The sequence below is a fragment of the Nesoenas mayeri genome (assembly GCF_963082525.1).
Source record: "Nesoenas mayeri genome assembly, chromosome: 3".
NCBI classification, from domain to species: Eukaryota; Metazoa; Chordata; class Aves; order Columbiformes; family Columbidae; genus Nesoenas; species Nesoenas mayeri.
The window spans coordinates 24699676-24727198 of record NC_137544.1 but is presented as its reverse complement, the minus strand read 5'-3'; the positions used below and the strand labels follow the sequence as shown (position 1 = coordinate 24727198).

The 27523-nt window shown below is 38.0% G+C and overlaps 1 protein-coding gene across 3 annotated transcripts in view; it reads right to left on the bottom strand.

The window, feature by feature from the left end:
• MCPH1 (microcephalin 1) overlaps positions 1 to 18206 on the bottom strand; it is a gene marked incomplete at both ends in the record, with an annotated part of 125413 nt that extends 107207 nt beyond the window's left edge. The window contains 8 exons of one of the 3 annotated variants that reach the window (XM_080342419.1): positions 1034 to 2023; positions 4261 to 4356; positions 5548 to 5688; positions 5956 to 6076; positions 6717 to 6801; positions 12862 to 12980; positions 15770 to 15861; positions 18188 to 18206. In XM_080342419.1, the coding sequence (XP_080198545.1) occupies positions 1034 to 2023; positions 4261 to 4356; positions 5548 to 5688; positions 5956 to 6076; positions 6717 to 6801; positions 12862 to 12980; positions 15770 to 15861; positions 18188 to 18206 (1663 nt within the window). The remainder of the gene's footprint in view (positions 1 to 1033; positions 2024 to 4260; positions 4357 to 5547; positions 5689 to 5955; positions 6077 to 6716; positions 6802 to 12861; positions 12981 to 15769; positions 15862 to 18187) is intronic. The other 2 variants (XM_080342420.1, XM_080342421.1) reach the window with 2 other exon arrangements.
• Positions 18207 to 27523: the final 9317 nt, after the last annotated feature.

Sequence of the window (27523 nt, the reverse complement as noted above, 5' to 3'; positions counted from 1 at the left end):
CCAAAACAGCAGCTCAGAGTTCAGCAACTTATTACCCACAGATATAGGCACAGTCACTGTTCAACATTTCCACTGGATGATTTCATAGGCCTGACACCAAGTTTGTTGAGCTCTTTAAGTTAATAATTAATTTTATGTAATTCATTGATGCACTGCTGCAGAATTTTCTGGGGAAAACAAATGACTAAAATTTACCATTGTAATTCCAAATATTTAACCCTATGTAAAGCCTGACAAACAGAGCTCAAAATATCAAAATCTGAAAATGATTATCCCAATGCAAATTAGAAACACTTTTTCAGTGAAGTTCCTGAGATTCAATATTCTGGCATACATTTACATTGAAATAGCTTAGGCTAAATCAACTTGGAAATGCTCAAATACTAAAAAACTCTTAAAATTAATATTAAAACCTAAGATCAGTTCCATATAAAAAAGCCATGGTGAAAAAGATGCCTACATTGCAACTCTTGCACATGCCCTCAAATGTCCTATTCAATCTCTATCATAGCACAAGTTAAAAATTGCTAACTCATTTTTTTTTCCCACTAGAGATTCTATTCACTTAACTGCAATTAATCCAAAATAGCAATTTTAACTTTAGAAATAAAAATAAACTGAACAAGGGACCCTATGATGAGGAGTTACTTATAAACAATTTACAGGAGCACCATAACATTTTAAATAGAAAGACTTTGGTTTCTTAAACAGACTTTGAATAGCTGCAGAAAGTTAACAGAGTATCAAGCATTAGGTGAAAAGGCAGCTCACATTACTTTGTTGCATTTTGTGAGCACAGTTTCGTTATCTCTGAGTGGCTTCTTTGTGTTTGTACTGTGTGGGAAAACAAATGAATGCTCTTTCGGATCATTTATTTTATTAAAAAAGTAAAGTCAGTACCGCAGCATTTTCTTCTTTTGGTACAATTCTGAAATATTTTTCCCTTGGGAATCACAGTTCATTTTGCAACTTAGTTGCATGTGTATATCTAATGCAGTATGATTTCATTTTCCAGCTCTGTGTAGCGACTTACCAGTAGTATGAGCACAGTAATTCACATTGGTTCTGTAGGATTTTTCATGAGCATTCTGAGGCAGCCTACTCACATCATCAGAATCTGGAGCTTCTGCAGTGTCAGCTTTTTCACCATCTGACATATAATTCAGTGGCACACTTCCAGGATGTTCAGCTGGTTTGAAATTTTTCTTTATCGAAAGATCATTTGCTGGAATAGACTTTTTCTTACTTTTCTTGGAGGTAGAATGTGGCTTACAGAAACTCACATCAAGTGAGTCCATGCTTGTAAAAGAGTCTTTGCAACAAACTTCAGGAAGATCCTCTGATTCCTTTGGTACTTGTACCTGTACCTCATTTTCATTCAAATTAGATGATGCAAAGAAATCTTCATAAGAAGCATCTTCAGTACAAAAAGACTTGCTATATGTATTAACTGCTTGCAAGAACTCTTTAGACCCTGATGCACTCTGTTCTGAGGTAGCCAGTTTCAAACTAGGTGGCATTTGTAGTTTCTGCCTCTTGTCTTTAAGAATACAACTTCTGTCATCAGGGAAGCTTCTATCTAATGAACATGTATTGAAGTCTTCACTGTTCATATATGAATTAGTATTTAAGCCATCTGTTTTTTTGGAAGGAGTAACATGACCAAAGCCCTTGACTGGCAGAAGAGAACTTTTGTTTGCAACTGAAGTGGTCATGTTCTTTTCATTCTTCTGATTTTTCTTCAGAAATGTTTTTAGATCTTCCTTTTCTAAAGACAATTTGTCATCCAAACTGTGCTGCAAAATCTGTTTCTTTCTTAAGCTTCTTCTACTGTGGTGTTTTGGTGTTAAGCTCTTCTGCCCACAGCTATGTGAGGGAGAATTCACTGATGCACTCATAGATAGACTAATGTCAGTCCAAGTACCACAGGTCTGTTTTACTGCGTCTGTTTTCTTTCTCTTTAATTTGTCAGTTTTCCAAAGATAATTGTAACTTGAGTTCAAGCAGTCTTCCATCGGTTCTCCTGTAAAATATGAAAAGTGGCAATATAAATGTATTTAATAAAGCAGAAAAAGTACTAGTTTCTCTGTAAAATACACACAAAATTACTAAAAGAAAACTAGGATTTAGTGAGTTCTCTGGGTATTATATGGCAAGTCATCAAAAACTAAACAAAAAATAGACTAGAAACAAAGGACTTTTTATGTTGACCAGAAGCTACAATAGCTTCAGCCATCATATCTCCTGCTGTGGTAATAAGTATCCATAAGTCCTGTTTTGCTTTCTTGAAACAAAGCAGGAGAGAAACTCCCTTTCACTTTTGCATTTGTGGAGAAAACCAGTAAGATCTTACACTGATAAAGCTAACTGGAGTAATACTGGAAACTCAATAATAACGTTTACTACCACAGTATTACCACCACCTTGTAGTTTTCACAGTTAAAATGAAATTAAATACAACATCGTAGTATCATGCCACATACATTAACACAAAGTATTAAACATAACCAGAATATGGAAAAGTATATAATTTCTTGTAGCTATTCTTATGAATTTTTTGGGGGGGAGGTGATATACAGAATCTATTAATATGTCTCACAACAAATTCCTCTGAAACAACCTAGTATCTCTGACTATTCAGAATGCATTTTCAAAAATCCTGTCATTCTAAAATCTGATTATTGCAATAGATCCTTTTGTTCATATCTGATTGGGTTGGACTAGATGATCTCCAGAGGTCCCTTCAAACCCTAACCATCCTGTGATTCTGTTTAAATACCTGCTGAGTGCAAAGCTTTAGCAATACTCCTCTGTAAGTCCTCCTCTTGTTTTTAGAGGAAGTCTTGATGTTATTTGCTTACTAAATATAAATAATATTTCTAAACATATAGTGTAGCTAATTAAATTAAGAAAAACAAAATATACGGAGATGAAAGAAGTTTCACATGACATGATCAGACTCCCATATTGATAAGTGAACAAGTCTTAACTTCAATCCTCAAATTAAACTGGATTCTTGAACATTTTAAACCATTATTAACCAACACACTCTCATGTTATCTCACAAGCACAAACAAAAGGGCCACTGTCACAGAGAATCAGAGATGTAAACTATGCTGAATATTCTCATGTGACGTGGAGGTCTATTCTGAATGTAAAACTACATTGTGCAGTTGTAATGTTGGAGAGATATACTCAAGGTAAAGCTCTTGAATCACAGTGTTCAACCTCATCAGCACATGAATAATTTACCAAAATAAAAAAAGTTAGGTGGCACAGCTATGCTGCTTCCAGTGTTAAGCTATTACTTCTCCCTAACATTGTAAAAAGACATCAGAAGCTGCCTCAGGCTACAAGATACTGCTCCTGTTCTCATGTAAGCCAGCATGACAGAACTCTTGTACAATGACAACAAAATACAACACTTGAAAACAGCACGAGGTGTAGCTTATTATTGGGGTAGAACACAAACTAGGCAGAGTGCTCAAGTGGCCCTCATTATGAATTCTAAAGGCTGACATCTCTTTAGTTTTCTACTGAGATCAAACACCAGAATCTGATTTCAGTTTTTGGCTCACATGCCTGAAAAAAGACATGTAGTCTGAAGTACGTATCCATTGCATTCATGATTAATGCCGTTAAGATGCCTGCTGATGTAGCCCAACAGCCTTTACTACAATCTTCTCCCTTATATCCTGCTGCTATGCCAAAAGAGAGGAACAAACCCTTAACTTCATAAGTACCTTGACAACAAACGAATTTATCTGCAACCATAAAACATTTTAAAAGCTGATTTATTTTTATGCTTGTTAAGCTTGAAAACACATTAGATTTCCTTTCAAATTCAAGTTCTCCTGATTGAAAATTTGGAAGATATTTCAATTCTCTGAGATGCGTGCCTCATATCTTTTGCTTCCCACATCGCACTATTCAGTGTGCACTCAGTATTCTATACATAATCACTGTAAGAGCAGAGAAAACTGATGCCATGCCAAGACAAGAAGCCATTAATGGGGAATGGTGCGAGGAATTAAGTGAGGGAAGCAGCACACCCAGTGTGATTCCTCAGGCTCCATTTTCCTTCAATTCTTACTTCTACATAATTTGGCAATTAAGAAAAACTAAAATAATTCAGCTTAAAATCAAAATGATAGAGCAAATATACACAGTTCCCATTTTAGTACACCGTACTTTCCAAAATAAGATATACAGGCAATGTACTATATTTAATTTCTGTAATATAGAAGTTGCGTTAGTTACCTGGTAACAATGTATCTTCTGAATTAGGTAAGACACAAGTAGACAGCACACAGTCTCTTGGCGAACTGCTTGGAGGTATTTGAGACATTTGTGAAGCTAGGAATTTGTAAATAATAAACGAGTTAGCCCTATTTGCCAACATAGATATTTCTACACCATTTATTCATATTTTGAAAGAACTCAATTGTAAGAGACAACTCATTACTTTACCAACTATAATCACATAAATAGTTACAGACTGCTCAACGGTATCTCAAATTTACATACTAATAAAAAAGCTATTAGATATTCTACAATTCTAGGCAAATTTTTCCTAGATAACTCAGTACCATATTTTCTGAAACCAGCGAATGATGACAAACTGTTTACAAAACATTATAGACCTTTCTAAGCCAGTTTAGGCATTTTACTAAAAGATCTGTCAAATTCTGCAATTAGCAACAAAGCCTTTATATATGCTTTTCCAAACATCTGAAGGTATTAGCTTAAAACTCAAAGAGAAAACAAATGCAAGCCATGCTAAAATAAACAAGATTTTGTTTCCTTCCATTTCTTCATTTTCCTCCCATGATTATGTTTGAAATTATAAACTCACAGTCTTCAAACACTACAGATTGTCCCCCTCACTCCCCAATGTTCCACATTTCTAGAGGTTTTATAAAAACCGGCAAAACCTAATTACTCAGACCTCATACTTCCACAGTGAGGTAATGCAAACACTAAAAGATTATCTGAAAACTCCAGTGTAGTTTTAATTCACTATAATCTGCATTTTGAAATCAACTACATTTATTCAATTAGGTCATTCAAATTCATTCACTTTTAAAAAATCCTGTTCTTCAATACCTGAACAAAGTCTCATCAATTTTGAACTCCTTTATAAACTGTTAGACTGGGAGTAATAACATTACAATCTTTGCCAAGTACAGTATTCACATTAAAATTTAACAGGAAATGAGATTTAGAGTCTTGCTGTAAAGCTTAACCAAGTTGTGATAATATCAATTTACATGTTCAGAAAGTTTAGCTTAAACTTAGTCCTCTTGAGCAGTCTAGTGATTAAGAAATTCCTTTTTGCAATGATTGTCTTCAATGACTTCTGCCTTTCAACAGAAAGAAACTAAAAGCTACAGCATTCACCTATAAACAAAATCTGAGAAGAAGGGAGGACACACAATCAAGATATGAAAAAAAAAAGTTAAAACCAGAGTAAGTGTGCAAAAATTCAGCGATAAAGATGCTAGCCCTTTGTGCACGTTCATGGATGAGCAAAATCCAACTCCTTACCAGTGGGAGAAAGATTTTCTCTTTTTTCCTTCATCTCCTTTATTCTTCTTTCCATTGCACTGCATTCATGTTTTATCTTATTAACAGGACTGTATAGAAGCGAACCATTGTCTTCAAATAGTAAAACTGGTACATCAGTTTCTACACAAAGAAAATGCATTTGTACATTAATATTTACGTGCTATAACAGCTTCAGATATTTAAAAAAAAAAAAAGAAAATAATAGGTTCCTTATACCTAACATCACTACAGATGCCTTAATACCAAAACTTGCAAAGAACTCCAGAAGAGTAGGTCAACTTTATTTCTCAAGGTGAGATGCATAAAAATAAAAATAAACAAAAACCCATCAACTGCTTTAAAGAAATATCTTAGGATATTTGAATTTTAGTCCAAAGTAGTTCTTACCAGCACTAATTGCTGTCTTTTGTACAGCTAATTCTTTAGCCATCTGGTCCAGTCTTCTCTGCAGCTTTCTATCATTTTCTGGAGTTTTTTCAACAAAGTCTTTTGGCTGCATACATTTATGCTACAAGACACACAAAACTATTAATTCGATGGTATAAAACTTCCAGAAGTAACTACACTTCATATTTACCTACCAGTTTATCACAGTATTTATTATCACTGTTTAATTCTATGCTACTTATTATGACCTACTTGAGAGTCACAGATAATTGTAGAAATTAACATTTTCCAAAGTGAACTTTAATATTAAATAAGAAAGAACGTAACAGTTTTTTAAGCTCGATTTTAGTAAAAAAGAAGACTAAGTCACCATCTTTTCTTTTTTGTTTCTTTCTCTTTTTTGTTTGCAGCAAAACTAAGGCTTGAAAGATTTTACTTTTTTTAATACCAGAATTTTAGGGTAAAACATAAGCCACATGGCAGTAATTTTTTTTTTGTTACAGAATCATTATGTAATTTTAATTTAAAACTTCATTTCTTTATTCACCAATACAAAACTTCTACTTTTATTATCCTTTCTTCAGATAAGATGTCACATCATCACAGCCATAGCCTACCTTTAAAAACCTACTCAGATGGACACATAGAGTTCACAGAATGTTCTGAAAATAAACAGTTCAAATGCCTGAGGTCAGGAAGTCAAGTTCAAACTTTAAAGTTCACTACTCTAGATCTATTTAAAAACAAAAACACATGCTCACTTTTTTAATCAGTAGTGGTAATCCTTCATTAGTGTCTACTGCAGGAAATAAGGATTCATCAACATGTAGTCCAGTTTCTTGACATCTGTATAATAAATTAGAGGAGATTTGGTGTTTTTAAGAATGAGAGCCTTTATTGCAAAAAGAGTCTAAGTCCTCTAATAATGAAACACCAATCCTTCCTAAGTGTATATCTTTAGCATAACTACTGCAATGCTATAAACAAACAAATAAACAAACTATGTATTACATACCAAATAGGACATGATACATTTTTTTTTCCCTAATGATGCCCTCTAAATTGCTGTTCTGAAACCGAGAGATTCCTACATCTTCAAAAATCACTGTATTAAGTCTTTCTGGCCAGATTCTCAAATCTTGCCCTAACTTCGATGAGGACTGTGCACTTTCATTGTTCACTACCTGGTGATATTAACTGAACTTGGTCACTGTAATGACACTAAACTCCCAGCTACAATCTACAGAATGTCATGGAGGGGTGGAAGGGACAGGAAATTCTTCTATTCAAGCAAATGAGGCGGGAGGCTTCATCTGATCCTGGCCTTTACATCTTACCCATTAGTCTCAGTTTTTTGCCTTCTCTTTGTATGCGCAATGCTAAAAATAGCCCCTTTATTGATGAGCAATCTATATTTATGTGAACTTTTTTTAAAAATTACAAAACCAAAAATCCAACTGATATCTTAGCCCTAGTTTTACCTGTCTTTTAATTTCAATGACTGACTTGAAAACAGTGGGACTAATATTATCTTTAAATATGATACAATCTACTGTATTTGTGATCACTAAGGATGATGATGAAGAGTTTCTTCAAATACATGGCAGATAAAACTAACACCAGAGGCAATGTAGGCCCACTGATGAATGGGGTGCGTGCCCTGGTGACAGAAGATACAGAGAAGGCAGAGCTACTGAATGCCTCATTTGTCTCAGAAGCTGTCCTGAGGAGCCCCATATCGCTGAGGCCCCAGGGGAAGTCAGGACAATGGAGGAGTCTGCCTTGGTGGATGAGGACTGGGTTAGGGACCAATTACGCAATTTGGACATCCATAAGTTCATGGGTTCAGTACTACTTAATATATTTATCAACAACTTGGATGAGGGAATAGAGTGCACTATCAGCAAGTTTGCTGATGACACCAAGCCGGGAGGAGTGGCTGACACGCCAGAAGGCTGTGCTGCCATCCAGCAGGACCTGGACAGGCTGGAGAGTTGGGCAGGGAAAAATTTAATGAAATATAACAAGGGAAAGTGTAGAGTCTTGCATGTGGGCAGGAACAACCCCAGGTTCCAGTATAAGCTCGGGAATGACCTGTTAGAGAGCAGCGTAGGGGAAAGGGACCTGGGGGTCCTGGTGAACAGCAGGATAACCATGAAACAGCACTGTGCCCTTGTGGCCAGGAAGGCCAATGGCATCCTGGGGTGTATTAGAAGGGGGGTGGTTAGTAGGTATAGAGAGGTTTTTCTCCCCCTCTACTCTGCCCTGGTGAGACCACATCTGGAATATTGTGCCCAGTTCTGGGCCCCTCAGTTCCAGAAGGACAGGGAACTGCTGGAGAGAGTTCAGCGTAGGGCAACAAAGATGATTAAGGGAGAGGAACATCTCACTTATGAGGAAAGGCTGAGGCAGATGGGGCTCTTTAGCTTGGAGGAGACTGACAGGTGACCTAATTAATGTTTATATATATGTAAAGAGTGACTGTCACAAGGGTGGAGCCAGGCTCTTCTCAGTGACAACCAATGATAGAACAAGGGGCAATGGGTATAAACTGGAACACAGGAGGTTCCATTTAAATTTGAGAAGAAACTTCTTCACGATGAGGGTGACGGAGCACTGGAACAGGCTGTCTAGTGGGGTTGTGGAGTCTCTTTCTCTGGAGACATTCAAAACCTGCCTGGACGCTTTCCTGTGCAACCTCATCTAGGTGCTCCTGCTCTGGCAGGGGCTTTGGACTAGATGATCTTTCGAGGTCCCTTCCAACCCCTAACATTCTGTGATTTTTTTTCTGTGATTCTGTGATGTTGAGACAATAATTTGGTTATTAATACACAAATTAAAGTTCTTTTGATCAAAACAGGTAAATATAGTTTTATTCGCAAATAATAAACAATAAAACTGATTATGGCAAAGACTAAGGAACCTTCATATATTGGCTACACTAGAATTCCCCCAGAAGCCATTCAAAACTGTGATTCTAGTGACACCTAGTGATCTAACTATTATAAAGTTTGTATCTGTAGAATTACAACGTATTCAAAACTGAGTAGGTAAGCATTAAAGAGCCAAAGCTAAATAGAAGAAAATTTGACCATTAAATATCTTAAAAGAATTTTTTACTTTGCAGATAAATTTGAATGCAAAAGATTTATCTATCTTATTTGTGACATGAGTTACCACACTAACACGCAGGTAGAGTTTCCCAATTATGGGTTTGATTTTGAAGTATTAGGTGTTCTTTACTTGCATACAGATTGTAGCAATCCTATTTTATGTAGCATTCTTTTTCTTGTTGGATTTTGGTGGGCTTTTTTAGGTCGCATATTGAGGTACTCGAGTTGAAGAAGCACTAAATATTTTTTCAGTGATCTCAAAGCTGTCACTCATTTTCCATTAAACTCAAAATTTATTTGCATGAATCTTATAGCAAGTCCATGATTTTGTGCACTATTTCTAAAGTTAGACATACCTACTGTTTTTAGAAAACAAAACAGCTACAGGAAGCAAAACCTTTTTTTTTAATTAAAAATACATTTACTCTGGAGTTACGATTTTTTTTTAATTTCAATTGTCCTCTTAATTTAAAAAGAATCTTCTTCTCAATCAAGTTACTTCCTATTAAGTTGTAGAACTGCATTCAGTTTAGATTCAAAGAGCTCCTTATAAAATAAAGCAGTAGCTTCCAATACAAGTTTGAAGCAGATAATTGGAAAGCATTTATGCTGGCTTTAATGGAGAAACGTATTATAGTATTTTTCACATCATAGGGCATGTTCCCCTGAGAGACTCAAGCACTGCTCAGGGAAATACAACAGTAGTGTATGCACATAACAGTTTGGAAGTAGGGGCCCACTATCTGTTAAGTGGAGAAGTATTTAGCACACAACAGAACAATCAGGAAATGCTGGACTAATTGTTTACTATTTGCTTCCTTATCTGGTGTTTTCACAGCTCAAACATCAAAAAGTAGCATCCAGATTAAATAACATATTCTGCAACATCCTGTTTCCAATATCAAGATTCCCAAAAGCACGTGGAAGCATGAAAACACAGCAAATTTTCAGTTTACTTTGCTACGTTTCACAGGTTTCTGGTTTAGGGATGGTCAGATGCAATACTGTATGTGTTTTTTGATAAAACTAGATGTTTAGTTGCTCCAGCATTTTTTAAAACCCATGTAAATCTTTGCTGACTATGATTCTGCAACAGGGAGTTCTACAGCCTAATCATGTTTTGCTAAAAAACACCATGTACTGTTTTCTCTGAATCTAGCTCTAGACATATTAATATGGTGCATTCCAATTCTCCTAATGAAAATCAACATTAATTTCCTATTCTACCTTTCCATATGAACCTTTGTGTTCACAAGAATCTCTTCCCCTCCACTCTCACTCTTTTCCAGGCTCAAGTATTCTTGTCTCTTCAATCACACCTTGTGAGAAAACTATTTTATAACTTCAGTCATATTCACTGTCATCCTTCAGCAACATTCCAAAAGTAACCATGATAAAATGCTGTCATTTCACTACATGAGGTTTTATGTTCTATTTCATTTGATTTTTGACTACTGCTAAGGTGACAAAGCTATGAAAACATTTACTGTAAGTCCCAAAATCTCAATTTTCCCCTCACACAATGTGATCATTTTCCTTCCGATACGGTTAAGAGGACTTATGCTTTAAATAGTCTCCTTGACAGCAGCAAGAATTTTATTCCCTTTGCTGCCTTAGCTCCTTCTCAACAGGACTTCTCCCATTTTAAGCAGTCTTCTTTTTAAATTTAAACACTGTCACAGAACTTCTTGGGTTTTAGCATTCCAGTATGAACACTGATTTTATACTGTGGCCATACTTACAAGAAGGCTCTCTGAAATAATTAGAGCAACCATCCACAAACCAATTAAGACCAAGTAATAACTGGAATATTGGGTTTTGAACTACACTCCAAGAGCAGTCACCCAATTCCCAGTCTACACTAGAAAATTGCCCCTTACTATTATGTCTCCTGAAATGACATTTCACAGCATTTCTGACCATTCTGAGAACACTCCACTTGCTAGTGAATGGAATAGCTGGTAATCAAGCCCTCCTTTTGTAGTAATGCTAAAACTTCAGCTCATACAAACACTGCATTATTTGCTTACACAGTTATCAGGTTCAAACAAAGCTTCTGTTCATAAAGGACCACTATTTTATTAGCACATACTATTCAGTCCTTCCTGTCTACATTGTCCCAGGGTTCAACAGACTGTCTTCTGCCTACCCAGTCTCTGAGATATTGATATACTAGGCATATAATTTAAAGTCAGGCACTCCAGTTCCCTCATCTTATTATAAAAAAGATTTAGCATGTGCACTAGCACAGACTTCCAGACTAATTTTATTTTTTTATTGTCTGTGCCTCATTTGAATAACCCTATGTCTAATGAGACTACTCATTACTGTCTCTTGTGTAAGCTTCTACCACTCCTGACCTATACTTTGCTCAAGGATATGATATGCCTATGGATTCTGCCTAGGGTATACATCAATCTGAGTTGTAAGTTGTTGAATACCTTTTAGCGTTAACTTTAAAATAAATGGCAGAAGAAAAAGATTACGGAGAAGTTCAATCATAATGCACAGCTTCAGTCCTCCTCTGCAATAAAAGACATCTATTTCAGGTGATTCCCCCACTTCAAATGAACCTCATCTTCCAAGGCATATACCAAGACCTTGCCTTGTCCTGAGAACAATACTAAAAATGCTTTAAAACACACCAGGAAGGTGCTAGCCTTCTCTTTTCTCCCAGACATCGTAAGTTTTCCCTCCAGATTTTTTCTCTTGCCTTTTTCTTTGTTGCTGGTGTCCAAACAACAGCTAAAGTTTCTTGAGGCTTTTGCATCCAGATCTCAAAGTTCCATGCTTCTGCAGAACTGCATGGATTTCCTTTTTGGCTAACAGACTTGCATCACAAGTTTTGTGGTTGTATCGGTCTGTATTTAAGTGTCTGCTCAGCTCAGTTTTAACCTCCCACCTGTGGTGGTTTTTTTGTTGTTGTTTTTGTTTTGTTTGTTTGGGTTTTTTGTTTTGTTTTTGTTTTTTTTTTAATTTATTTTTACTTTGGCACTTAGCAGACTTCTATCTCTCCATGCATATTACAATGGACATAGGAAAGGGCCTCTTTACTTGACTCATATTCTAATTTCCATCATCACAGCAATTTCTCAGTTGGAGTACTCGAATATAACATATGCATATTCTTAACCACTGTAGTTTTACACTTCATCTGAAATCTAAGTTAGGCCTCATAACCACTTTGTGAACTCAAAGAGGAAGCTATAGACTAGCAAATTCTCATGGACTGGCTACACAGCTGAAATGTGATTTTTTTGTTTGTTTGTTTTAAATTTCACTTTTTTTTTTAATGGTAATGGAGAATCTTCAAGCAGTGCTGTTCTGAACCTCCCATATGTCTTAAAAGCCAGACTACATATGGATCTTTTTCTTTCTTGCTAGGAGAAATTCTATTAAGTACAGGAACAGTACAACGTCTGTAATGGAATGTGCTTATTCATATGAAATGGAAGAATTCTATTCAACATAAATGTCTGGTCTTCACTGCCTCTGCATGCCATCTGAGAGCAAAGGAGTGGAACATTGAATGGTTAACAAATATACTATGGAACTACTTCAACATACTAATTTTTCAAGAGTTATCATTTTACCTTTTTATGCAAATAACATGCTTTATAATAGGAATCATGTCATAGAAAAGTGATCATTTACTCAAAGATTTATCACTATTTCAAGTATATTAAAAAAAAAAAACAACGAACAGGTACTGTACTTAAGTTTTAAATTAAAACAATATTAGAATCCACTATTTCTGGAATGGGTCACATTCATTATATTCACAAATACTCACTTTTCCACCCAGAGTACAGAAACTATTTTCACACCCATCTTCTGTGCTTTTCTCCATGTAGTTATACGTCCATCTTTGAAGACTACATGGGTCACATGCTTGTTCAAAGTTTTTGAAACCTGGAGAAGTACACAGAGAGCTCATCTTTAAGTCTGATAATCAGGAAATGCCAAACAAACTAGCTAGCATTGGCCATTTTTAATGTATAAACCATTAGCATAAAGACTTATTCTAAACATTATGTCAAGGACTCTTGATCTTTCCCATCTTTGCGAGAAGCCTCAAGCAATCAAAAGTCATCTTATTAGCAAAGCCAATGCAATACATGCTAGAGGGCTAGAGCAGCCTTTTGTTTTCAAACTTCTTTTCTCTCATTTACCATTTTCATCTCCCTATTCCAGATGTATTGAAACAGAGAAATAAACTTAACAGCAGAGTCAATTATACTGTTAAGTGGCATTCTTTATCGACAGCGCTGGGGATCATCCTCCATAAGTGCTCCAAAGACTGGATCCTCTTGTGTTACTTATATTCACATAATTATTACATATGCATTACAATTTTTGAAAATTTTGACATACATCTATACTAAGAAATAATTGATGATATTAGTTACAATTGTTTAGTTTCTTACATGTATTAATTATTAGTTATATATAAATTAAGCACCCTACTTCTTAACAATGAATTACTTAATCTTCTGTCTCCCTCCTGTCATGTGGAAGGATCTAAAACTTGAAAAATATCCCCTTGTTTTGCAGGTGGTCAGAAAGCATTTATCTCATGTCAATTGGTTAATGATGGGTACATCTTTTATAACTTAATCACAGAATACATTAATTTGGCAGCTTCTCTTCAGTATCACTAATCTTGCAACATTTACACTTATGTAGCCCAACACCTTATGCAACAGCCACTATGGAAAGTAGTTGCCACTATTCAAAGAAATGCCAAATTACACCTTTCATTTAGCAAAGAACTCACAGGCTTAATGAGTACAGCTAACCTCACCCTTTAAATTAGTTCTCATCAATAACAAGCATTTCTAGTTTTGAGGGAGGGCTGAATCTACTACAAACAAAAAAAATTATAAGGGAACACTTGAAAAGGTGAGAAACACAGAAAACTTAAGTCAGTACAGCTAACATCATACCTGACATTTTCATTGTGTTGTACAACTGATCAAAGTTTCAGTTATCAGCCTCTATTGACAACTGAATGATAACATTTTTAGTTTTAGATACTCCATTCTTCAGAACCGAAGTTTCCTTTTGTGGGAAAAAACTACCCTACGCATAAAACTGTTTGATTAGTTGTTGTGGTTGTTGACATTGTGAGACCAATACAATCCATATTTTAGAGCAGCATCTTCTCAGCACAGCCAAATGGAAATAGCTCTGGAGCTTCCTGTCGCCTTCTCAATTGCATCACTATACTTGGCTTCCAACATGTTGGGCCTGTATTTAGCTTTAAGAAAATTATTCAGCTTTTCCAAAAATTTCTGGTGGCAAGCCAATTTATTACTTCTTGGAAGATAAAAACCCACAGTATTTAAGTATCTTGGTATCCAGGAACAATGAATCTCTTTTGGAATAAGTTATGACTCCAGATACAATTGTTTCTTCACTTATGCTAGTATCTGGCTCACAGCCCATGTCCTAAGGAGACAGATGCTGGACACAGCTTTGCCTCCAAATTATGCAGGAGCACCACCTTACACCTCCTTCTCACCTCTTCTGTCTCCTCCCTTACCCTGGATGTCCTCTGCTGCTCAGCTGACCTTAGCTTAAGATGTCTGAATCAAGAATCTAGTGGAAAAACTAATTTAGAATTTTATTTCCTGACACAGTGACCCAAGTCAGTTTACTGTCATGTGCTCAGCCCAATAAAAGGGAAGTGTCTGGAATACTGAAGGGGCAGGAAAACCCCTTTTCAGTCACAGGGGTCTGCTAAATAGGCTTATCTATATCACCTGCCCATACCTTCCACCATATCCAGCTACTTTATTTCGAAGCCTTACGCATAGTCATATTTTCTGTGAAAAAAACCCTAATATCATCAGACTGCAATTACATAGATCTGATAGTACAGCACAAAAGAAAAAGTAATATTTCTTACTCAAGTTATTTATTGAGAGTTGTATTTCCTTTTATAATAAAAACAGTTATTCTACTGTTTTGTCACACTATCTCAGCTAAATTCATACAGAAAGAGGCTTTGAAGAGAACAGCAAAATTTCCTAAATTACAGTAAGATATAGCTACACATGCCCACTTAAAAAGCACTAGGAGTTCACGTAAGTGTTATTTACAGCCTGACATGGGCTGTAAAAACGTCCATTAACCGGTGAGAATGTGCAAGAAGGTAAAACACCAGTTTGACTCATTGAAGTTTTACAGCTGGTAATTAAACAATTCTTGTGCCTACAAGTCAACTATACTTGATATGGAAAAAATAAATAAATAAAACACTGACACATATACAAAGACTCTAAGATGTATTTTTACTAGCACTTTCTGGAGTTGAAGCACATTTGTGTGAGGGTGAATGGAAGAATAAGATGCCATGGTACTTGGTTAGAAAATATTGTAGGCGGAGTAGCTGCCTACAAGTTAAAGAAAACAAAATAACATCAGGTACATACTGGTAAACCACAGGTTTGCAACACTTACATTTAATTTGCCCACAGTATGCGGCAATCCCAACACTTCACAACAAATGCACGCTATTTCCCATCTTTCACTAATAATAATTTTACAGCACATTCATCTATTCTCAGGTCTGTGATTATCTTCCCCCCTGCACTTTAAAACCTCATACTACAAAGAAATATAGATGACAAACACAAGCAAGGTACTTCGTAATTAAGAGCTTTCCTATTCTATTTATTTCAAAATAGTTTCCTTACTTTTGCTCCCATTTCAAGAAGTTGATGTTCAAAGGTTTTTGAGTAATTTTCTCTTCTGCTAGATGACCAAACTTCTACAAATGCAGAAATACCTGGATCAGAAGAGAGAAAACAACAAATAGCTAATTAAGTATATGCTAAGGTAAGACTGGTTAAACTGCCTTTCCAACAAAGTTTTGCTTTTATACATATTCCATTCAGTAGCAAGTATAGCTTTTAATAAATTGAGTATCAGATGTTAGCAGCAGAATGCTCTTCTCAGAGTATTTATGTCCTTTAAATTAGTTACAATGGAACAAATTCAGAAGTTTGACAATAGTTACAGAACTTTTCCCTTGGTCTATTTAAAACATGATACAGCACTGCTTGTTGAGCTGGTACTTTTACATGACTTCTTGCCCTTATTATTTAATCACTGCTAATCTTCAGGTTTATATACAAATTTTAAGACAAAGTGATGTAACAAGTTACAGAACATAATGAATTACACATGGAAGTATTCCTTCCCAAACTCACAAAAACTGCAGAAATAATACTTAACAATTTCTGGTTGACTTCGATTCCACCTTATTTATACTGCATCACCCCAAATCAAGTACTTATCATAGGGGCTAAAACAATTTCAAGTCAGCTGCTTTACATAGCTTTAGGTATATTGCCTTCAAGTAGCTTCCTTTATCAATCAGACTAATGCTGTCTTCAAGGAATGAAATCAGCCTTGTTTGAGTTCTTTAAACGAATATGGATGGATAAGCAAACGAAACTTACAATAATAACTTCATTAATTTTATCCAGGACAGGCATTCAAGTGACCCACAGTTCCAACAGCCATACCAATTTCCAATTTTGAATGATGAATCGGGAAAGTTTCAGAAAACTGGAGGAATGCTGGCGTACCAAAACCAACTTGACATGAAGCACAGGCTGAGCAACTCTCAGAATCCATGAATAAAATTGAAAGTGTCAATTTAAAAGGGTCATCCATGGCAATCATTGCTTAAGAATCTTAGTTGGTATTTATGTCATTCTGTTTCATTATTACGTAAAGTGAACTGCCTTCTTTTTAAATGAAAACCAGAACAATGCTTCAACAGTAGAAGTACTTCTATAAAGACTACCATATTTTCATAATTGCTAGAAATACTTTTAACATATGAGAGAAATATGGGACACAAAACATCTCCTTAGCCAAAACACAGGGGAAAATCATATATAAAGTCATAGTACTAATAATAAATGTGGGAACTTAAGTCTACTCCGATATGTTTTTGTGTTCATTCTACTACTGGACCAGGGCAGCTTTTGCCAGAGTTGCTTTTTATCTTGATTGCTCTGTTGTGAAAAATACTGCATTCACATTTGAAAAAAACAATACCTTCTTCTTACTTCAAATATTTTAGAACCTTCATAGTTATAATTCTCCTAGAAAAACAGGTTAGAGCATTTCAGTGAAGGTCAAACCAGGAACTTAGAGGCACATCACTTCAAAGCTGCATGCACCTGCTGTAGGATTAAAGGTATGTTTTACAAAAATGAGCCAATTCTAGCTAATCAAATATACTCCAAAAAAAAAACAAGGCACTTTGTAGTTTTTGTACAGTTGATGGAAAGAAAAATTAGGAAGGATTTGTAACTTTTTTTGAACTAGAAGAGCTCAGAGTAGAGCTCAGCTCTTGTAAAGGGCAACTTGTGTTAGAAAGTCTCTGAGAGGGCGGTGAACAGTGTGGAAAATAAACATCAGAGGGGAACCTAACGAGGCAGAAATTTGGGAAGATGTACAAGAAGTCAGGCAGGATGCAGCACGACTGACCAGGGCAGGAAGAGCGAGGCGAGCGCCCAAGCGGCCCGGCAGGGGTGGGTGGCGGCGGCGCCGACTAGTTCTGTACCGGGAGCCGCCCCCCAGGGCAGCCGCCGTCACCCCCGCCCGAGGCCGCCTGGCTTCCAGCCCGGCCCGCCTCACGGGCCGCTCGCCCCCGCCCAGCCTCCCACTGGGGCGGCCAGGCCGCGCCGCCGGCGTGCGGCGGATTCGCGATCAGTCAGAGCAGCCTCGCAGCGAAACCCGCTCCGGCCCGCCCCAGCCCTCCCACGGCCACCGGAGGGCTCCCCACCCGCAGGGGGGCCACGCCAGGCGGCTGAGCGGAACACTGACCCGCCCGAAGGCTCAGTCTCGTCCCTGACTCGGCGCCGGGCCACCCGCAGGGACAGGATCGGGCGCGGAAGGAGGCGAGCGGGAACCCCGACAGCGGCTCCGGCAGGCCTGGCCGCTGTCGGCCAGCAGCCCTGCCGGGAAGCACCGGAGAAAGGGTCGCGAGAAGACGGGCGCCAGGTCAGCGCTGTAAACGCGGCTCCCCTCGGCCGCGCCAGGAGTAGCGTAGCCCGGCCGCTAGCGCAACCATGGCACAGCGGAGAAGCCCGTACCTTTCAGGACGGGCTCCATTAGCGGCGCGGCGCAGCGCAGCACCGAGAAGCTCCGGTACCCGCCACCGTTCAAACCCGCCTCCACGCATGGCCAGCGGGCCTGCGCGCTGCGTGCTGGGCCCGGGCCCCCGCCGCGCCTGCGCGTTGCCACCGGCCGCCGCCAAACGGCGGTGCGAGGGCGGCCCGGCCGCGGTGGCGGTTGAGTGGTCCCGGCGCGTGAGGGGAGGCTGCGGCAGGGCCTGGCCGGGGCTGTGAGGAGCGGCGTGACAGCGCCTCCGTGCCGGGGCTGGATCCGGCGGGGGTGCAAAGTGGTTGTGGCGTCCTCAGGTCCCTTTTAGAAATAGATGTGCTCCGTCCAGCCGGCTCTAACCGAGCATAGCGCTGGGGGAGACTCGGGGCAGCCGAATGCTGCTCGGAACAGTGTGAGGCCGTAGATAAACAAGTGAATTATCAGGGTTCACTATGAGGTGTCCTAAGGGGGCTTCTCTGAAGAACGTCACTTTGTAGGAAGGTGTATCAGACAAGCAGTGTCCTCTGAACTCTCTGGTGGCTCAAACTGCAGTGTCTGAAGTGAGGAAAAAATGACAGAGAAAGCCAACAAAATGGAAATTAGTAAATGAGCACAGCCAGGCAGTATTTACCAAAGCGTTCAAAATTACCTAAGGGCAACTGTACTATTAATATAGTAATCTCACCCTTATGTGAAATGGCTTTGGTGCTAGAAGGCTGATCTGTAGCAAATGCGATACCAGAGTGAAGGTGAGAGAAAAAACGTGATCTCTTCCCCAGGAAGACTGATAAAATTTATAATAAAATAATGGAATTAATGAGTATAAGGAAACCTACAATTAGAAAGAAGGAGCACATCTTTTTCACAGCAGAACAATGCTGCACAGCTTTATTATGCAATTCACACAGTTCAGAAGCACAAGCATTGCTATATGGTTGTATGAATTAGTGCTGTTCTGAAATCTTCAGTGTACAATCTTGGTTTCTTCATCTGAAAAATAATGCAGCTGAAAAGAAAAAACAATAGAGATTCAAAACAAGGACACTGCATGTTTTCACTATAAGAAGTAGCTATTTAGACAAAGACTTGTCAGCCTGGAAAGGGGATGGTGGAAGGCAGATGTTCTGAAGTCTCTAAAATCATGAGCACCTGGAGAAGTTGAACATAGAGTGGTGTATTCCCAAAGAGAACTAGCAGGCACCAAGTGAAACTAGCAGATGGGGTCGTCTTGGAAGAGGCATTTCCACATTGTGCCTGATCAGGCTGTGAAAGTGTGTTTGGAGTGCTGGCAAACCATGTGGTTTTTAGAAGCAAATTCAGCAAATTAGTGAAATTCATTTCAGGTGTATCAAAAAAGGTACAAAGGCAACTTTACCTCAGCAAAGCCCTGAATTGCAGATTGCTGGACTCTGAGGAGATACAGTGAACACTCTGAGTTTTTCTTTTATTTCATTCTTACTTCAGTTGTCTCCTACTGGAGAGACAGTGCTGACCTAAAAAGGCTTTTGTGTGGTCCATTATGCCTATACTTACTTTCATGGAGAAGCTTAAAACTTAAATCTTGACCCCTTGGAGTCTACAAAGCAGATGGCTATACCAACGCTGTTTAAGATGTCTTGTATATAATATTTTAGCCTTGATGCAGGTGGTTTGTTTTTTGGTTTTGTTTGGGTTTTTTTTTTTTTTTTTTTTTAATTTCAGGGCATTACTATGACCTTAGATCTATGACATGTGCTGAGCGTGAGCTCTTGGGATGCTCTGTCTTATGAACCTATGACAGACTTCCTTTCACCTGTGTATTCACTATGTGAATAAAGTGACCAATCAATCTACGTATATATGTTTGTTATGTATTTAGTTATCCTTTGTACTTATGTCAACATGTTACACAGCTCTTTGCTAGGCAATTATGAAATATACTTACAGAGATTCTCAGCTGTGGCTCAAGGAAAAAGATGTCCAGTCTTCATGCAGTGTCTGTGAACACAAGTCTGAAGACAATTCCAAAAGCAGAGGTAGGGGAGATTTAAATGTACACTGCCAGAGAGATTCAGTTTTCAACACCATTGAAGATAACCTTCTGCTCCATAAGAGCTCATTCATGTATGGGGATATAAAAATGGTAACACTGAAGAGGCAGCATATAATCTTTAAAACTCTGCCCCCACCGCAATTAATAGGAGTCTTGTCTCTGAGTTAGTGCTTCCTTAGATTCTGAACCATTTCTAAATCAGTGTTTATGGGAGGAATAAGTAGCTGTGAGCTGTTTGGAGACACACATATTGAAACTGGGGTGTTCAGAAAATTAGCAAGTAGGTCAAATTCTTTTAAGCATGTTTAAATACATCAAATTCTGTTGAGCCTACTATTTAGTAGTGTTCCAAAATTAAGTCAGCCTCGGCATTAAGCATAGGAAAGACACCTAGAATAGTTTAAGAAGATTTGTTATTGTTAAGTATAGTCTAGTTTTGTGTATCTTTATTGTTTGTTTTGTTGGTTGTTTGGCTTTATGGGCCTGTTTCCAATTTGGACAAACAACAGTTTTAACCTTTTGTATTTTGCTTCATTCTTAAGTTTCCAAGTGTGAGTCACGAGTCCCAGATAAAAAGTTGGGGTGCATTACTTCCCCTAAGGTAGTAAATCCCAGTCAGTCCTTCTGTGTATTTAACACTCGAATGCTTGCATACCAAAACATATTTGGAATTATCTTCTCTACAATGATATTTGACATTACAGATGCAGAGATGGGAAGAAGTGCTTGGAGGAGGCTCAAACTTGCATGTTGTCTTCATGGAAGAAGCCCCAGAAAACTGCTCTGATTGTCCAAATCGACTATCATAATCTCCTCTGATGAAGCAGGCTCCTCATTTTCTCAGCAACCCTAACAGTTCTTGTCTGTGCCTGTTTCAGTCTGAATGTCGCTTTCTTAAGTAGCATACAAAACTGTAGTGTTTCAGCTGCCATGTACTGTGATGTTAATACCAAACTTCTAGAAATACTTTACATCATTGGCTGTAGGAGCATATGTGCCATTTCTCAGGGCCATGTAATAATTCTGTGATACACTAATATTTCCAGGTCATGAGCTCTGACATTGTAGCTGTTTATTAGCTTCTACTTTCATTGCATTACAATATATGAGCTCATCCAATTGTTTTTATATTCTGGTCTGCTTCTGTTATAATAAAGCTTCTGTTCAGGCCACTTGCAAATTTCATTAGCACATGCTTTCTTTATTTCCAAGCTCATAATTAAAATAGTAAGCCAGATAAGATTTTAACTGTATCTAAGACTTAACTGAAGATACAGCTGGGTCTTAACAGCTCATTCAGGATCTCCATTAGAGTCATCTTTAGTTCTCTCTCTGTTGTGACCCATCTTATCCCAATCTACCTTCCCCATTTGTGAGAAGGAGGTATATGGTAGTATGATCTCAGGAATAATAAATTTTGCAATTGGCAGTTTTTGTCCCCTCCCTATGCCACACATTGCCCCTAAATGCCTTTTCCTTTCTCCTATCCTAGTTAGTATGAAAGTCAGCAAAATTGCTGCTGATCATTTAGCACCAGGAAGACATCTTTGAGTGCAGGAATGGCCACCTGCAGCTGGTTAGAACTGAATTGTGATGATACAGTAGAATTACAAGCCAGGAAACGAGCTGAAAGTGGTGCTAATATAGCTCAAAATTGAGGCTATAATAGTGAAAGGAACCTCTGACACTGCCATTTTTCATACCACATAGTAATCTGACACAGATGCTGGCAGTAGTTTGTGTTGAGCTGTTGTAAATAAGATACAGGAGTCACACCTCAGTTGTCTCAGAGATATTACAGTCTCATTGCTTCTCCACAAGCAGAATGCCTCCTGAGATTGCCAACAGTGGCTTGTTTGTTTTCCTGTTTTCCTCCTTTGACTGATGCTTAAAAAGGCATGTTTTAGCTTTCCACTTCTCTTCCACAGAACAATGAAAGCTTTTCTGTTTTGTAGGATAATTCAATCTAAACAGAGAAGTGGAAATTCTTATCTCATATTTTCCCTGTTTCTTTTTGTGTGTATTATGTGGAGTATCAGTATATATTAGTAAAACAAGTAAACAAAAAATTAGAGGTTTTTTAACAGCCAAAGAATCTTTGTAAGCAATATTGTAAAAAAATGTTGCATAAGCTTGTCAGATGGATATGTATTTATCATTGTCAAAAAACTTTACTGATAGTCTCATTTGTGTTTGACGGAATATGGAAAAAATTATGAGAAACATCTATTTCTTGTCACAAATGAAGTGTAATATTATGAATCATATAGTCTTACAAAACTGTTGAATGTTCTCATCAATGAGATGACTTTGTTAATTTTCTAATACTGATGTTCATGACCAAGAGAATGACATGTTCTGAGTATGAGGTCTTCAGGAAAGGAAAAACTAGTTAATTTTTTTTTTCTTTCAACTGAGGCAGTGACACCAGTTTTATTTTCCTTTCTACCCTGTAATTTAAGAAATTACTCCTTTTAGATCCACAGCTAATCCGCTGACACAGCACTAGCTTTATTTTGAGTTTGTGAAATGCTGATAATAGGATAGAGACCTACCCTTCTAAGTTTTAACTCAGTAAGACAATGTCTTTGGCATACTATGACCCCAAAGGCCTATCAAGAAAGAAAAACACAGCACCATGCTGAAAAATAACAGCCCATCATGCAATTGAGAGCGTGACTCAACAACATACTAATAGGCAGGTGTCCGTGTTTTTCATGCGGGTGCGGAAGACTCATACATCTCTAAACAGTTTTCACTGCCTGCAGTTCAGACTGTGACTGCAGCTGTGAAGGGGTGGGAAAGCCAGTTTATTTGACCTCTGTACTAAAATTCTGTGCTGAAGGTTTGTGATTTTCCCAAGCAATGCAGAACTGGACTATGGAACACAGACTTCTTGCTTTTCATGCAACTCTTTGTGGAGATGCAGATCTGGAATATGGAAGATGGCATTAAGGACGAGTATCCAAAATGCTTCATGATCCTATTCTTGCTTGGAAAAGCAGCCCAAAAGATATAGCTTAAAAACACTGCCCCGTCGTGTGTGTTCAGGCAGGTCTTGATGATACATATGAGAGCAATTTAAGAGGTTTCCACCTCCTGCTATGTATTCCACTATGTGAGTCTCAGGAAAAGTGATGGCAGGGTAAATGTGGAGTTCAGACTGTGAACTGAGACAGGAAAGGTGTCGATTCACATTTGCTGCAGCTGACTCAGCTCCTGAAGCAGTGCGCATAGCAAAGAGAAAAATGGTAAGTGTGAAGCCCCTGACATGAACGACCAAAGATCATCTGAAGGTATCTAGAGCACTTTACTTGCCAATTAGAGCTTCTGACATGTCTTATGGATGAAGTGGTACATACAGGACAGGAGCCCTCTGGTACTATCTCTTCAGAAATAGACACCAAAACAAGGAATGCTACTATACACATAACTATACTTTGCCTGCATCCTGTCAGCAGATGTTATCTCCCAAGTTAAGTCAGGTATAGTAGAGTTCAGGTTCAGAGAAGTGTCACTGATGTGGTCAAAAGTGTGCAATAGATTCTGTATGGCTAAATGCGCCTCCAAATGTACTGGAAAACAGCTGAGGCGGGGATAAAATAAGGGTGTACAGAATGATGAGTGGCCTAGAGAGGGCAATTGAGGAGTTCACTCTCTGTTCCCAATAAAGTAAGGGCATCAAAATAAATTAGCAGAAGGCAGATTCAGAATAAACAAGAAAAAATGTGTTCCTTTTCTATGCAAGAGGAACTTAAACTGTAGAACTCCTGGCAGCCGGGTGTTGTGTATGACAAAAGTGGACACAGAATTCACATGGAGGCTGGAAGGAAAATATACTGGGGGCTGCTAAATATTAAATATCACAACTATGCCTAGTTCGTGAAATCTTGAAGCCGTAGGTAGGTTGAGACTCTATCTGAGGCAGGTTACTGGGTTAGGTAAACTCTGACCTAGAGTATATATTTTTATGTTTCTTAAGTTCCAATTTGTGAGAGTCTTGATGCTGTAAGAAAGGAATCCATTAAGTTTGTTAATGACCCCAACTGGGGGTGGCAAGTTAATACCTGTGAGGGTAGGAGTATTCAGAAAGATCTGAATGGACTGATGGGAACCTCGCTAAATTCAGCAAGGATATATCCAAAGTCCTACACCTGGTGAGGAAGGACCCCTGGCAATAATACAGACTGTTTTGGGTTCTTCCTGTACAAGAAAGACATAGGTAAACTGGAGCAAGTTCAGTGAAGAGCCATCAGGATTGCTGGAGCATGTGTCCTGCGCTGGGACCAGTGTATGCTGCTGTGGAGCTTCAAACTCACAGCAGTCCCTGGCATCTGTCGCCTTGTGCTGCACATCAGGCTAGTGTTCTAAAGGTGCAACAGAACCACCTGGAGCAAAACCACCTGCAACTTGATCTTTTAGAGAAGAACAGATCAGCACCGGGAATCCGGCAATGCTGTGTTCCAGGATGTTATAGAACACTTAGTTTTTAGTGCAGTAAGTATTTATAGACTGTACCCATAGAGTCAGCTGGAGTTGTAATTGTAATAAAATGATTGGTCTGGAAAGTTTGTGTGATTTTGCTTGTTTTGTTTGCTTGTTGTTGGTTGGGTGGGTTTTTTTTGTTCTTTTCTTTCTTTTTTTTTTCTTTTTCTTTTTTTTTTTTCTTCCCCCCCCGCAATCTACTTGTCCATTTCCCACCTCCTCTTCAAATATGTTTAAATAGTATCTAGAATAAGAGCTGTAAAAAGTTTTTGTATGGTTATAGCTTGGCTTAGTTAATCTGTTGTTGTAGTAATTGGATGGAAGAAGTGCAACAGAGCTCTCAGTAAGGTTACATGTGCAGGCAGACTATAGACAGGCAGGAAAAGTTGTTGCTCCAGAACAAATTACTAATGTTAGATAAGTGTCCATTTATGTTCAAGTAGGGCTAACCCGTTGTAGTTGTTTCTATTACTCATCATATGTTTTTAGTCATCAGAGATCAAACTAATCTTTTATGCAATTCTAGTGAAGCCAGTAATGAATATGACCCATCTAATATTAAATTACATAAAATTCAGAAATTGATTATAAGGAAGAAGGTAAATGGCAGATGGGAGGCTTGGGAGTGCTAAAGATTAACCCATTTCCTTTTCAGCTATTCGAAGTTGGATTCAAATTTCTCTTTCGGCAAGGCAGTGGTATAATATATTTGCATCAGCAAAATATACCAAAATGTATCAGAAGATAAAGCAACTTTGTCAGACTTTTCAAAACATAATGAAACAAGGTAAGAGGGTACTTCCCAGTTAAGAGTGATCGGTGTAATTATGTAATGCTTGCAGAACGTGTACATGAATTATATTTATTAAGACATTGTTTCTACCCTGTGTGCTACAGATACGTAGATTATTACTTGGGAATTTGCAATATAAACACTATTTGTTATGCACTAGTCCCATGGATGTGAAAATTTAAAGTGGCACATAGATTTACTGGAAAATCTGTAGAGATCCACAGACTGGAAAATACTGAAGTCTGCTGACTGATAACAGGATTGTTATTTGACTTCTATAAAGCATCCCAAAGTTTTAAAGCAAAGATTGTTTTGGATGAAATTCAAGAATGAGATTATTTTGAGGTGGTTATATAGCTACTTCAGTTTCTGTATTCTTTCACATAACACAGTTCTGATACACTTTGAAACACAAAGCTGAACTGAAAGATTACCTTGTTCTTGCTGTATCATGTTAATTTACCACACGTACGTTACATTTCCAAATGCAACAGGTAAAGTTAAAGTTATTCTTTCATGCAGCTCAGCAGAGCTACATAATAGATAAGAAACTTCTCAGTGAGGGTAACAGAACACTGGAACAGGCTGCCCGCGGGGTGCTGTGAAGTCTCCTACTCTGGTGACGTTCAAAACCCACCTGGACACATTCCTGTGTAACCTCATCTGGGTCCAGCAGAGGAATCAGACTACCTGATCTCTTGAGGTCCCTTCCAATTCCTAACATTCTGTGATTCTGTGAATATTTCCAAAACCGATTGGTTCATCTAGTTGAAGTTTTCACATAATTTTTTGTTGGCTAGAAATTAAAGCCTGAGACTCATGAGGATATGGCTGGCAGTAAAAGCAGTTTGTACATGAGTAGTAGGCTTCAGACCTGTGATTAGGCTTTTAATGGTAATTTTGTGTACCTAAATTTCAGTCTGGCTACTGTACAGAACATTTTTGTTGTTAAGGTACAAGCCTACAGAGAAGTCACTATTGAAGTCACCTGTTAATTTACAGCACAACAGCTTGCCCAATAACTGCCCAAAAGTAACTACTCTTTCCTAGAAGCAAGCAAATGATTGATTACCTTTTCTCACTGACTAGCGAGAAAATGTTTACAAGAGGCAAAGTATGTATGTGAATTTTCACAGTGGAATGACAAATTCATTTCATGCTCATGGCCTGTGTTAACTTCTTCTATCTTGGTAAGTTGCTAGTAGTCTCAGAAAATATCATCTGCCTTCCTTTGAAACAAGACATGTAGAGAAGTTTGGACTAAGCATCTAAAACTGTTAATTGGTTTGGAAAAATTAGGCCTTAACCTGACGTTGTCAAAAATGGCAGAGTATTGGGGCAAAGAAACAATTCATTGAACTCTCATGTAGGACTTGCAGACAGCAGGAAAACTGTGTCAGACAAAAAGGAAGTGAATATATTATTAGGAAAAAAGTTGCTTGAATAAGAAGTAGTATATAAAGTCTCAAATGGGATTGTAAAAGGATTCTTTCTGTAGGAACATACTCGGTGATGTGGAATTCATCTGCTTTGCCTTCCTGTTGGAACAAGGAGTTCTTACTGACAGTATACTGGGTTATAAAAAGGATTTTAATGTCTCTTGAGGCTGAAGAAGAGACAAAATGTTCTTATAGACAGAAACTTCAGGAGCAGCAAAGCTCAGGAGAAACAATAGGATGAGTGAGGTCTCTGTCTTTTTCTTTTCTTCTAAGGGAAGAACTTCAGATGCAGTGCATGTATGTTTTACTAGAAGCATGGAGAAAATATTACTAGGATGATGTATGCTTTACAACAGTTTAACAAGTCTGCTACAAATTAGGCTCATCATAATTCTCAGTATGATAAATGTCAGGGCCATTTAGATCTTCATGACATCACAAAGGATAACATTTTTTTCCAGATGTGGACATGTTAGTAGTTGGCACAGAATTTTTGTGCAGTACATCCATGATAAAATATCTTTGAAGATGAAACAGGTTTAAGAAATTATCCCTTCCATACTCACACAGTAATAAC